Genomic DNA, 14468 nt, shown 5'->3' on the forward strand with positions numbered 1-14468 from the left:
TCCAGAATTATAAAGGGATGCTGGTTCCTTAAGTGGGGTCACTGCGAACAGGAAGAAATAGGTTGGCTTTCGTAGGCTGGAACAAAAGAGAATTTGGCAAAGGAATCCCAAATTCAGTGGTTACAACATTTGGCAGAAGAGCCCTCTGGTGATTTGGTGATTTTCTGATGGCATCTGCTGCCATTTAAAACAGCACCCCTTTTTCTGCAGGGGGTATGCCCAAGTAAAAATCTGACATTTATCCATCTGGCTGATTTGGTTTGCAATGCTCCAAAGTAGAGGGATCCTGCAAGCATTAAAAACACAGTTCCACACACAGATATACAGGTTGCATTGGACACGTGAATATCACATTTATATACAATGATATACAGATATATTCAGATAGGACTTGTGAACAAGGCAGTAACAAAGATGGGATGGATGCTCAGACAATTGGCCAAGGGTATCAGAAAAGAGGCACCAAGTAGCAGAAGGCTGCAGAAGAACAGGACGGAAGGAAGAAATGCATTGACCATTTTCTATCATTGACACCTTTATGACTGGAGAGCATCATAGGCTGTGAATTGGCCGTGTATAGAGTCTTTCCATGCACCAACCGAGGGAAGAGAAACATTCTTTCTCCTTGCTCTTTTGGGATTACAAGTATAAATCCTATTTCAGCCAAGTCCTTAACCCTGCTTTGCAGGTCATCTGGCTTATTTCTGTAACTTTCACCTTTTGTTCTACCCCAGCACCTTCACTGTCTCTTCATCTGCTAAGGGCTCCTTGGGTAGCTCCCATAGGTTTTGGTCTCTCACTCAGGTGTCTATCGGCTTCTTTTCTTGCAGAAGCAGCCAAATGCAGGAGAGGGACTGATAGTAAGATAGAAGCAGACCTGGACATTTCCTACCTTGTGTTTTTTGATATAAGCCATACTTATTTTCAAAGGATGAATGGTGATAAGGTGAGATGCCAACCTTGATAGGCCTTTCATAACTTCCCAAGAGAAATGTTACTGGAGGAAGCACAAAACTAAACATCCTCCCTGAGAAAGAAAGAAAGAAAGAAAGAAAGAAAGAAAGAAAGAAAGAAAGAAAGAAAGAAAGAAAGAAAGAAAGAAAGAAAGAAAGAAAGAAAGAAAGAAAGAAAGAAAGAAAGAAAGAAAGAAAGAAAGAAAGAAAGAAAGAAAGAAAGAAAGAAAGAAAGAAAGAGAGAGAGAGAGGGAGCCCTTCAGGGGACAGGCCTACTCTACCATCTACTAACTGTTAGCTGCTATAGGAAACCCTCGCAGCTTGGTTCCAGTAATCCATACAGATTGAGAATTTCCTCTTCGTGTGGTAATGGAGTGGAACAAAAATGGGTGGCTGCCTGTATGAACTTTCAGAGTTTCTCAGGATGCTTCTAAGCATGGACCTTCTTGTCCATTGCTGGGGAAAGAAGGCCACACCTGTGGGAAATAAAGGGAATGAGGAAAAAGCTACCTTATGTGCCATCTCCTGAGCCATGTGCCTCTGCAACTGCTGAAGCTGTTCTGTGGAATCACAGCAGAGCTGGTGGTAAGTTTCTTTGAGAGCGTCCAGCTGGACTGAAATCTGCCCCTTCTCCTGGTCTGAAAGCCTGCAGCATGGGAAGAAAGACAGCTTGGAACAGAAACACAGCCAGTGGGCAGCCAGGAAGCAGCAGCAACTGAGGGAGATTCTGCATTCCCATACACAAAGTTGCCCATGCAAATGGTCAGCCTGGCCAAACCTCTTGGACATCAATGAACCACATCTTTCCAAAGCCTCAAGTGTGAATGGTGGGTGGCTAGTATAACTACGATGGGGACGCGGTGGCTTAGTGGCTAAGATGCTGAGCTTGTCGAACAGAAAGGTCGGCAGTTTGGCGGTTCGTATCCCTAGCGCCACCTGACGGAGTGAGCTCCCGTTCCTTGTCCCAGCTTCTGCCAACCTAGCAGTTCGAAAGCACGTAAAAAATGGAAGTAGAAAAATAGGGACCCCTTTGGTGAGAAGGGAACAGCATTCCATGTGCCTTCAGCATTTAATCCTGCCGGCCACATGACCACAGAGATAGCGCTGGCTCTTCGGCTTTGTAATGGAGATGAGCACTGCCCCCTACAGCTGGAAACGACTAGCACGCATGTGCAAGGGGAACCTTTACCTTTAGTATAACTACTCTACTGTATTTGCAGAAATAATTGACAATTTGTGTTTATTTAATATGTTAACATTGATACCACTTCCTATATCCAAGATGTGACTGGGATATAGGAAGATGGAATAACTTACTAAGGTAGCAATGCCCAACCTCTTTCTCTAAGTGGTTCACTACCACCACTATCAAGATCTTCTGGAGACCTTCAAATGGAATAAAAATCCATAGGGGATGATAAAAAGAAGTCAAGACCAAAGTCCATATGGTTTTATGGGTGTTGACGGCATCGATGCAAACACCATCATGACTTGTTTTACCACACATGCAGATGTCCTGGAGAGGCCCTAAGAATGGAGTGGCCTAAAGCCCCCAAGTGCCTCTCCTGCATCAGGATCTTCCAGGGGACATTTTTCAGGATTTTCTTTTTCCTGGCCAGAAATGGCCCATTTCCAAACTTGATCTTATTCCACTAAGTTTTTGGAGAGTTATTCTGCTGAGATATATAGTCAGGATACCCTGTACATAATTCCTTTCCCAGAAAAAGGTGAAAAATTGTGAGATTTCCACTAAAAATGAAAATAACTTGTACAATTTGGTGATTGCCAAAATTTCATTAAAATTATTCTGGAGTCTCCTTTTCAGGCTTCCTGCAATCCAACTTTCTAGATTCATGTTATTTTCTCAACTTACTTGTTGTTATGCTTTGCAAGAAATATTTGAGTAGTTTTTATAGCTTCTGAGACTTCCTCCTTCTTTGCAGCCAACTCTTCATTCAGGCCCTGACGGGAAAAAAGAGAAGGGAAAGTTCAAATGATACATTCCACACACACACACACACACACACACCCAAAAAAATGAGCACAAGAAAGAAGAAGCTCAGATAGAGGAAACATCAGTTAAGTAAGACTGATGTGACACGGGCCGTGGTCTACAAGGAGAAAGAAATATAAAAGGAAAGGTAAGTCCTCAACCCATGCAGGCACCTGCTGGTCCAAAATGGACTTCTCAATATCTCCCAGCATTTTCCTCTTTGTGGGTGAGATGCTTCTGAATGGTGGATTCTGCTTGAAGCTTGTGACCCAGCGCAGGAGTTCTTTCACCTTGTCCATGTGTTCCTGCTTCTCTTCTTCTACAACTTTCTGCAAAAAATGAAATCAAACAACATGGAAGGTTGATACATAATATATCCACCAATGCCACTGACACCCACAATGCTTCTTTCGGGCATATCAAGGTCAAACTGCATGGGATCAGTGTGCTAGAATCATAATGCAGTTGATGTCCTCTTCTAAGGTGAGTGAATGCAAACCTGCCTGGGGGCTTCCCAGGGTATAAGGAGAAGGGCTGAGGGGCACAGGACAATGTTGAAACTGAAATGAATTACCAGGCCCAGGTCCAGTGTGTCGGGAAAGGTGAAACAATGCACAAAGATGACCTGAAACTAAAAGTCTTTGAATGCCAAGAGTGCACAGTTAAGGTGCTAAGGTCCGTTGTCCTGGCTGCTAAGCCGACCAGCCTGGAGGATATAGAGCTGGGTCCTCCCCTTGTGGGACCAACGTCCAGAGGAGGAGCCCAGACCTCCATTTAGTGAGAAGTGCCGAGACCAGAATTTCTTCAAGGCCCTCCGCTCTACACTAATATGCTTCTGTTGGTGGTGAGATCCTGATACTTCCTTAGGAAGGGTACCCAACCTCTCATGATCTTATGAGATAAAACCTGGTGCAAGATTCCAGAGGACCAAACTAGATTCACAAGACAAATATCAGATTACACAAATTCTGTCCTTACTTCTTCCTCTTCCAGGCGCCGGAGAGCATCACTTATGTACTTCACATGTTGTGTAGTCAATGTGACCAAGGCTGTATAGTGTGTCCGTAAATCCATGAACTACAAGGTACGAGAAGCAAAATATGAATGAATAAAATTGTCAAATGATTGAATAATAATGATACTAGGGTATTTAATCTCTGATTGAGAATATGAGTTATTATACTATGTAACTGTAATTGATGACTATGAAATGGATGCACAAAAAAATTGTAAACCAACCGACACACTGCTTGTATATTCATGGAAGAAAGGTTGATGTTTTTATGTTTTGTTTGTTTATGTTTGTGTTTAAAAAAATCAATATTTTTTTTTTAAAAAAGGTACGAGAAGCACAAGGAACAGACCCATTTAAGCCAACAACAATGAAACACAAAGTAAAATGGTTCTCATTTGCAGAAAGTTCTCCTTCTCCGCAAAAACCAAAGGAGAAACCTCAGAAGCAAGATATTCCCCACAAAAAGAAACAAAAAGGGAGGCAAAAAGGAGGGGATGATTCACAACCAATCTCGGGGATGAGTCAAGCATTTCTTAACCTGGCCGCGAGAAGAATGGTGGCTTGTGTGATGCGAAAGGCAAGAGCTTTCCTTCTGCCTGTCTCTTTTGAACCTCAAGGTGAACGGGGGAAATCCCTGAATCTGGAACCCTCCAGGGGTGGCAGAGAGCAATCCTTACGTTCTCCCTATCAGCAGCACAATCAGTGGCTCAGTGTCGAAAAGCTCCAGTTAACAAAACCTTCCATCGTTTTGACTAAGCACATGAACCAAGAGTTTGTATCCAAGCACTTGGCTTGGGAGACCAACGACTGGACTGGCTTTCTTGGGCAATTTTCACCAGGGATTTATTCTCTAAAGGCAAACGTTACTATGACCTGAAAAGAAAGCAGTTTGTAGGAGCAACGCTAAGAACTGAAAACCCTCCAGCCCCCAAGCCCTCCTGCAGAGAAAGACTCAAGGCCAGAAGGAGCCACACCTCACCTCTTGCGTGATGGCGTCGGAGGAGGAAAGGACACGCCGGCGCTTCACGGGGGATTTTTGTTGAGATTCCACAAAGGCACGGTAGGTCATGAGCTGCAACTCATACTCCTGAGAGGGCAACAGGACAAAAAGGATTCTGGAGCTGCAATAATCTGGGTCCTCATTTTACCCACCTCAGAAGGATGGAAGGCTGAGTCATCCTTGTTGCAAAGGACTTGATTAATTATCAACTATGGTAACAAACTACTCAGATTGCTGCCAGTGGAACTGCCTGATCTAATTTCTTTCAAAAGATACAAGGCAGCACAGAAGATCACATGAAACATTTCTACTTTGGATGCACACAACAAAATATTTAATATGAATAATAACAATAATAAATTTATAATATAATTAATAAATATTACAAAATATTATTGAATGTTTTAATCACAATGAATTGCTAGCAATTTCTTTTCTGCCACAGTACAGCAGTGCGCTCATGCCTTGTTTATGGAAAAGATCTAAAATAACCTTCCCAAATGCCCACAGCTATTTCAGAGCCAGCCTCAGGTTTGCCAATCTCTGTCCCAGCTAGTTCTGCATTCTGTGTCTTTGTATTGCATGCTCCTAGAAGATATATGTTACCTTGACAGCAATTGAATATTGCTGAGACAGTTTCTGACACTGGTCCAGATTGGCTTGATTTGCTTCTATTTCAGCAAACAGTGCCTTAAATTCAAAATAAAAAGCAAAAGTCAAAATCACAATTACAAGCAAGATGCTTTTCTGCCTTCTTCTTCTTCTTCTTTAACTCTATCCACATTTTGGAGCAGAGGGGATATATATCCACAACAACCTGACTCTATTATTAAGCCACGTCTTGTGTTTCCCTTGTATTTTCAGTCTCTTTTGGAGACGAGGCAAACTTTCCTTTTCAATTTATAGCTCTTATTCCAAAGGATATAAGGGCTGGCCAGTTACGTTGGACCAAAAGGCCATGAAATCTAGCATGGAAATCAAACACATTTTCTGTTCTCCATAGGTTAAAAAATTCACAGCAATAGCAACTGTTATAGTGAAAAAATGAGGCATTTGCTGCTAGGGGAGTTATACTATCACAGACCTAGACAAGACAAAGTGCAGCATCTTTGTGTTCACAAATGCTAGAGACATTATTTTCCCAAGTGTCAAGACATTCACGTGGTGACAGGAACCTGGATGAGAATGAGGGAAATTGTAGTTCCAGAGAGAGAGAGAGAGAAGGTTCGTGCGTCTCTCCATCATCCTTACCATCTGTTGGCTGAGCTGCTCTGAGAGCACCCGGCTGTCCTCGGCTTGTCCAGGCTTCATCAGCTCCTGCTGGGCTGTGGTCTGCTCAATCCACTGGACAAGCGCCCCGTGGCAGTTCCGATAATCCCTGAGAACATCCTCAATATTCTCCAGCTCAGATTTTCTGCCGAGAAATGCAGGAAATGAAGCAGAGGAAAGGAGAAAACACCAACTGATAAAAGATGCTTCAAACATGGTACACTTATAATAGAGCAGTAGAGGGGAAAACTTTTCAGGGACATCCAGAGAGTGTGGTTTTAAAAAAGTCAAGATGATGGCCATGACATACCCATGTTCTTCCCAATTTGACTGTTTTTGACCACACTCTTCAGGCACCCTTTGTCTGGAGTGGTTTGCAATCTGTAAAGGTTTACTACAGACCACACATCAAGAATGCATTTACTTGGTCAGTCAGTTGGCCCAGGTCAGCAGAAGCAGCAATGGACCTGTGTCCTTCGCAAGAAACCCCAAAGAAGTCTCCAGTGTTTCCACTCACTCTGATAGCAAGAGCCGCCATCTAAGGAGGCCTCCACAGCACCCTTGGCCCTCTGCGGGGGTCCCTCTAGGGACCCAGAGCTCCTTTCAGTCAGGCTACCTGGCCCTTGGAGGGGGTGGGGCGATTATCCACGGGGCCACGGCCCCCTTAGATTGCCTGTCTGCTCCCTTTAAAAGGACACAAAGTGGCTCTTCCTCCTTCCCCCCGATCTTTCCCCAAAAGTGGCTGTTTTGTGGGTATAAGCCTTACTAATAACACCACTAAGGGCAGGGCAGGAATGAATGGAGAAACGGTAGAGCAAAGATACTCCTAGGGATATTCCACGGACAATGGATAGATTTCCCAGAAAATCAGCGTAGACAGAAGGTAATAACGGCAGTAACATTTATCTAGTGGTCAGCTTCTCTTCTAGAAAAGCTCATGATTGTGCTTGAAACATTTGCGAACCAAAACTCAGAAGAAAATGGGAGCCGTCAAGAGAGAATAGGAACAAAGAGACAGCTTGTATTTTGTCTTTTCACACCAAGAGATAAAAGAGATTTACAAGAAATTAAGCTTAAATAAAAATACTGAGGCAACATTAAATTGATGCAGCATATTAAAGTATCTTGTATCAATTTAAGACTTTAGGACAGGGGTGGGCAAACTTGGCAACTTTAAGACTTGTGGACTTCAACTCCCAGAATCCCTCAGCAAAGCTGGCTGAGGAATTCTGGGAGTTGAAGTCACAAAGTCTTAAAGTTGCCAAGGTTGAACACCCTGCTTTAGGACATTGTTACACTGAAGTTGATATTCAATAATCAAAAGCTGATTTAATAATCATGTCAGAATAAAAATATTAACAAAGTCTTTTGTTTAATCTAAGAATATCCTTATTCAGCTAATCAAAAGAGAACATATTAAAACCTCATGTTAAGAGACATCCAAACGTCACATGTGACAGAATTCTCCACAGACAACTATACAGGTAATCCAAAATAAAATTTGGTCAAGACTATAAGTAGTTTGCCTTGTTTTTGCTATTTTGAATCACGTTGCTGGATTGGAGATACTAAAGCCTGATAAGTGACTCTGAGACTCTCAAAGACCTCCCCTCAGCCCCCTCCTCACCGAGTCTCCATCTGCAGGTTGACTCTTTGCCAGCGATCCCACAGCTGAGCCCGCTTCTCCTGGTAATGCTCCAGGTCCAGGCTGCGCTCCCGCTTCAAGCGGTACAGCTGGTCTGCTACCCGCTTGGCTCTTGCCAAGTCATCCTCCAAGGTTGCAAAGACGGCGCTCTTGGTGTTCACTTCACTGATCCAGTGCTGGAATATTAATGATACACAACAAGGAGAAAGGAGCAAACATGATCAAACTGACCAAAAAACAGACAAGCAACCCTGGATATGGAAACAGGTCGTTTCCTGGTGGCTTCTTTCTCAGGTGGGGATTCTGCAGCCGTGTTCCAAATCTTGCTCTGCTTTTCTGCCCTAGCAATCAGCACACATTCGTGTGTTGCTACAACACTCCAGAGGACCTGACTTCAATGACTTCTTCCTAAGAATGATACTCCAACCACCTGTCAACCAACCCCACAAGCCTTTGGCTGCTTGGCCAAGAAACCTATGATGCCACCGAGGTCCTCAGACACGTAAGTGTGTTTGTAAGTGTGTTTGCCTTCAATACTGGGGACGAAGGAGAACAGGACAAAGGAAGCCTCGGGACCAACTAAGCCAGCCTGCCTGTCCCCCAGAGCAGGCCAGCCTGACCTGTGTGGCCATATTGTCCCATTTGATTTGGCCCCAGAATGACAAAGGTGGCCTAGAGCAGGGGTCTCCAACCTTGGCAACTCTAAGACTTGTGGACTTCAACTCCCAGAATTCCTCTGGGAGCTTTGCTGGCTGAGGAATTCTGGGAGTTGAAGTCCACGAGTCTTAAAAGTTGCCAAGGTTGGAGACCCCCGGCCTAGAGCACTGTTCGGCAAGAGCAGAGAAAGGCTGGCGTCCCTCCGGCAGACAGAAGGGGCAGAAGGGGGCAACTGGCATTGATTTGTGGCCTTGTGCAAGAGCATCTCAGGGCTACCAACCTGCAAGGAGACCCGGTGGGACTGAATGGCGATGATGTCCGCAGGCACAGCTTCCTCTTGACTCAATTTCACCTCATAGCCTTTCACCAAGGATTCAGCTCCTTGCGTATTCTGAATGATAACATCAACCATCTTTAGCCTACCAGAAGGGAAAAAAGGGAAATGTAACTTCCTGAAATGCGAACAGCTTTTCCCCTCTTGTCAACCAGGAACTATCCAGTCCAGGGTTGCATTGTTGAACAGTAAAAATATAGTGAGAGTCTTTTTCCCTTTCCTCCATCCCCTTCTTGCTCATTGCCACATCTGGAAACTATTGAAAGCCCTTTGAGGTGGCCGGGTCACAAAATGGACACTGTGGAAATTCCAAAAATGCAACTACTTCATTGTTGTAGAATCCATTACCAAAATTTTGAAAACTTCTCTGCCCCCTTGTAAGGATGACACGGTCAGGGCTGAGCTGTTCATCTCTTTCTCGGGCATTCTACTTTTCCAAAGCAAGGCCTCTCTTTTTACCTCTCTTACTATCCCCTTTCAAAGGCAGAACTGAATTCCTCTGCACCACCAAGTTGCATGCAAAGCTTTACATTTACAGGCAAGGAAGGGAACAGCACTGGGCACATCAGGGTGTTATAAGGTTAAGAAACATTTCACAAACACTATAGAAAACAATGAGGTCACTGCTTCAGTGGTGGTATTCTACCGGTTCAGCCCGGTTCACGCAAACCAGTAGTAAAAAAAAAACACCAGCTACTGATTCAGCTGAACTGGTATTTCCCCTCCTCCCAACGATCAGCTGTGCTGGGATCCCCCTTGCTGTCTTACTGCTTTGCCCAGAAGGCAAAAAGGGGTGCATGGGATGTGTGTGTGTGTGTGTGCTGCGCCCCCCCTCCCCCCCGCGCGCTCTGTTTTTTGCCCCCTGGGCCTCAGGGAAGCCTTCTGGGAGCAAAAATGCCTTCCAAGGAGGCTTCCCTGAGGCTCAGGAGATTAAAAAAATGGAGCACGGAGGGGGGAGGGGGCTGGAAAAAAAAGCCATGCCCACCTAGTCACTCCCACCTAGCCATGCCCACAGAACTGGTAGCAAAAGTATTTGCATCCCACCCTGCACTGCTTATTTTGTAAAAAGCAGTCTGGGTGCTGGTACTGTATGTCAGGATAGGGCAAGGGAGAGGTAGAAAAACTGGCTGCCTGTACAATTCATGTCTCTCTGCAGGCGCATGGATCCCAGTCAAAATGAAACTGAGACCGATGCCCATTGAATGCTGAGCACAAGGAGAATCTGGCTGGCATTCAGACTTCTCCTATATACATTGGTGTGCATTACGAGATGTTTATTTTGTGTATCAGGCAGAAGGGTGGGTATACCTCCTCTATATTGTTTTAACAGTTAACATGACTCTTAAAGTTGGGCTGCAAATGCCGCCTATCTTTTGCAGCGCACCCAGGGTTCTAGGAATAACTGCAGGGCACCCTGCAAAATGAGTTACGATTCAATACATTTGTTGTTAATAAAGCAAAGCCAAGAGGCAATCCTGTCTTCTATGCCAGCTATTTTTAAAATGCAATCAGAGATTTGTTGTTTTCAAGAAATTGGATTCAAGAGATTTTTCCTGATGGCCCTACAAAAACGGCTAAATTCTCTTGTGATTTCCTGAGCCCATCGGCAGCGCATCTCACAATCAAACAGACTCTCTCTATGTTACATTTTATTTGCAAGCAGCGCAAATCTACTAGGAATCCTCTCTTTCCCCAAACTTTCTTTTTAATAGTACAAAACATCCTAAGCTAGAGGACTCAAGAGCCTGGTGTTCTGCCACTTGCCTGGTTTCTTTTATATGGAAAAACCACAGTTCTCCTTTTGGAATTTAGAGGGAAAATGCCAGCAACTCACTTGTCCAGGTAGACTGCTGAGAGCCCATAGACCTGGTCCATCTTTTCCACCAGCAGGTTCAGCTCAGTACGAAGTTGTGGTGTACTTGACCCTGTGGGAGACTTGTGCAAAAAAATGTGGCATCTCTCAGCCAGTTGGTCCAGGTCGACTCTCAGCTGGTGCAAATCTCCCTTCAGGCGCTGCAGAGACAATAGCAAATCGTGAGCACAAGCGGAATCGCAACACCTCCTTAGCGATCAGAAGAGGAGCAAGAGGCCAGGGACCACAGTGACCTCATCCAAGCTCCTCCACAGCCAGATGCCTGGTGATCAAGTATTTACGGAGGGATCTTTTCGGAGGAGATGCCACCGGCAGAATGGAGACTGTGTCTGGTCTCCATCCATACAGAACCACCTCCTATGCCAACGGTTTCCCAATGGAATCTGAATGAATTTGCTTCTTCCAATCGGCAAGATGAAGAGGAAGCAAAACAAAGAACTGAAGGACATCACAGTTTTGGGTCTCTCTCAGAATGGCCTGCTGTGATTTGCAGGAAGTCAGGAAACAAAACAGGGATTCATTTTGTGAGCAGTAAGTGCAAGGTTCTCTCTTAAATTCCACCCTGCTGCAGGATGACAGCACAGGACTTCTCTGTCCTCTTACCTAAAGAGAACTGGAACATTGTTCAAGCACGCTGCCACCCCCCGCCCACCCCCGTCATCTGGAAATGCCAACCTCCTGCTCGGCCATTCGGAAAGTGTTTTCCTGCAGAGCATCCCCGTCGGTTCTGGTGCTGCTTGGTGTCCGGATGGTGCCCACCAGCCGCTGCTCACATTCCTCCAGGTGAAGCCGGATGTTCTTGAGCTCAGAGAGGTAAGTCCGAGAAGCAGTCTCATCTTTATCCTCTGCTCATAGATAAAAGGAGTGAACTTTAAATGGGGAACTCAAACGTTTTATAGGTCCATGGCCACATGCCTATCTCCAAGCCACAGCTTCCAGATTGATGTTTACACCCCACCATCTCAGGCTGAAAGGAAGCCAAGCTGGTGGGAAGTAGAGCTGAGCCCGCTTGACTGCTGAGCTTCTGGTTGTCAAGGGATCTTCATCTTTTTCCCAAAAGAGGCAGAGACAAACCCCTTGAAGCAGCAGCCAAGCCCACAAGGACGATTCTCTGCTGGGGGCACAGGAGCCCACTGAACTAGGCCTCCTGCTCTGAGCTTCCCTGCTCCGCAGGTGAGGGCAGAAGGAACCTGGAGAGGTGACTGGGAAGTCTCACACAACATTTGAACCTTGGGTTCCTTATTGATTTGAACTTTCTGCCAAATTTACTGTTCCTTGTATTCTACAACACTCTTTTCCTCAGAACAGACTGGAGACCTTCACAAATAAACCATGAAAACGATTTCCTATGCAATCACCACAATTAAACTCTCCAGTTCCAATGAACTTCAGGCAGCACTCAAAACCAAACAAATCCATGCAAACAGATAAAACACAAAACTACCAGTCAGCCTTAAATGCCACACCGATATATTGCACTCCCAGCTCTAGGGGCTGCTCTGAACATGGCACTAGGCTCACCGTTTTCCATGGACTGCAGAAGCCGCTGAAAATTCTCTTTGCACGCATCAACTTCTTCCTCGAGGTGCAGCCGATCTGCCAGGGAGAAGATCTCTGAGTCCCGGCTGTCCTCCAAGAAGTCTTCAAAGTGCACCTGCAGGTTCTTCACAGCGTGGTGGCACTCTCCTGGGGCCAGAGCCCGCAGCTGTGAGTCACAAGGAACACAAAGCACACAGCTACATGAGGATCGTGGCACCAGGCTGGGCAGTGGCCAGTAGCCCCAGGGACCACTCCACCTCCAGCCACCTGGAATCTCCAGCCAAGTATCTTCACAGGGGTTTAAGCAACTTATTTTCCCAGACAGTTTCAGAGTAAGTGCATACACTGGCCAAGACTTCTACAATATGGCTGCATATTGATTGGGAACTCTGCACACTGTAGTTAAAATATGTTGGGGAACATATTAACAATGATATTAATGTATTTAATATTGGATTGAAAATATGACAATGTGTACAATGTAATTGTAATTGAAGACTACGAAATGGAAGCACAAAACAATCTGTAAACCAACCGACACACTGTATGTATATATATATATGGAAGATGGCTTGATGTTTTTATGTTTTGTTTGTCTATGTTTATCTTAAAAACCAATAAAAATTTATTTTAAAAAAAAATGTTGGGGAACAAGTGCATGATGCTCATGGAAAGAACATTAACTTGTGAAGAAGACAGTGGTACTTCATAAATATCTAAGCTAATGAAAAATTTTATTTAAGCTTATTGGGGCAGGGAATTGTCTTCTACGGAAAGCCATTTACTTCTAGTTCCCAGCCCAAAATATCCATTTGCTGTAATGGATTTGTTTAATGACTACAGTACATGTACATAGTTCACTTAATGACCTCCATAAAATCGGGAAGCATCACACGGTGACTCACTTAACCGCCACGATTTAAGACCATAGTTCCAGGCTCAGTTATGGTCGTAAGCCTAGTACAACCTACTTTTAATTTTACTATGAAATCTTTGCTTGCAAGATGACTTTTGAGTCCCCTGCTCTGTCAATCTCCTGCTGCCGCCACACCTCTTCTTTTCATTTTGGAACAGATGCCACCTCAGGTCCTGTCCAAGATCTGCTACTCACAAGACTGTTTCACCCACTATTTTACACTGCTCATCCTTCCTTTCTGCCTTACCGAAAATGCCAGCAACCAACTTTCTAGAGATCTGCATCGTTACCTTCTCCAGGTTCCAACTCTGCACCAAAGCGATATCCTTCCTCAAGTAGTTCCAGGAGACCAGGCTTTTCATGTTGACATGCAATTGGTGCCACAAGGACATCACCTTCTGGTAGAGCTGCTCCACTCTGCAAGAAGAAGGCAAAGCAAAGGTTTCCCTGAGCCTCTGCTCAAATGAGCTCCTGGACCGAGCAGCAGCAGCACCGCATGCCATGAAGCCCTGGATCCAGGGATTCCAAGCCCTCTGCAGGAGCTGATCTCCTTGCCATTACTGTCACTCTACATTTCTCCTTTGACTATCCAGGTTCCCTCCTGGCTCTTTGCCATTGTTATGGGATTTGATGGATACTTAATCAGTTTTCTCTGGCCTTTAACTGGGACATTTCTCCTATTCCCAGCCTGGCCAACTGTCTGCCATTTCCATTAATCAGCTAAATGAGTTGCCTCCCAGAAGTTGTGGGTGCTTCAAAACTGGAAGAGATTTTTAAGAAGAGATTGGACAGCCGTTTGTCTCTGCTTCAGCAGGGGTTGGACTAGAAGACCTCCAAGGTCCCGTCCAATTCTGTTATTCTGTTCTATTGTTCCAACTGTCCCACTCCTGCTTAGCTTCTGAGGTGGACCAAGTTTAGCAAGGTGTGGACACCTGCAGTTGGTTTGCATACACCTGTATTTTATAGCACTGCTCTCAGCACTAATACCTATATCTGTTTAAAAATGTGCATTTAAGTTAAAATGCAAAAAAAAGGTATTTGTACAAGGATGAAATGCACACAAAATACATACTTTCGGAAAAATCTATGAAAAATGTGACTTTTTGTAGGTATTTTAAATGTTTACTTGTAGTTTGATAGGGACTTTATAAATAAGGATCTCTGTTGTTATTATCTAATAGAAGTTAGAAATATGGGGATATAAATGCAGGACAAATGTGATGAAGACGACTTGTTGAAGTAGGTAAGTTAAACATTATTGTTATTAGAGTATT

General features: G+C 44.5%; 1 protein-coding gene across 1 annotated transcript in view; it reads right to left on the minus strand.

The window, feature by feature from the left end:
* MACF1 (microtubule actin crosslinking factor 1) overlaps positions 1–14468 on the minus strand; it is a 294628-nt gene that overhangs the window by 137893 nt on the left and 142267 nt on the right. The window contains 13 exon segments of the mRNA XM_087970253.1: positions 1464–1599; positions 2827–2915; positions 3120–3275; positions 3925–4023; positions 4941–5048; positions 5568–5651; positions 6213–6375; positions 7858–8051; positions 8813–8951; positions 10701–10879; positions 11415–11584; positions 12261–12444; positions 13485–13611. Of these exon segments, the coding sequence (XP_087826379.1) occupies positions 1464–1599; positions 2827–2915; positions 3120–3275; positions 3925–4023; positions 4941–5048; positions 5568–5651; positions 6213–6375; positions 7858–8051; positions 8813–8951; positions 10701–10879; positions 11415–11584; positions 12261–12444; positions 13485–13611 (1828 nt within the window).

Source organism: Notechis scutatus, chromosome 8 (assembly GCF_049901735.1).
Source record: "Notechis scutatus isolate UNSWTSFEM ecotype Mainland chromosome 8, rNotScu1.2, whole genome shotgun sequence".
NCBI classification, from domain to species: Eukaryota; Metazoa; Chordata; class Lepidosauria; order Squamata; family Elapidae; genus Notechis; species Notechis scutatus.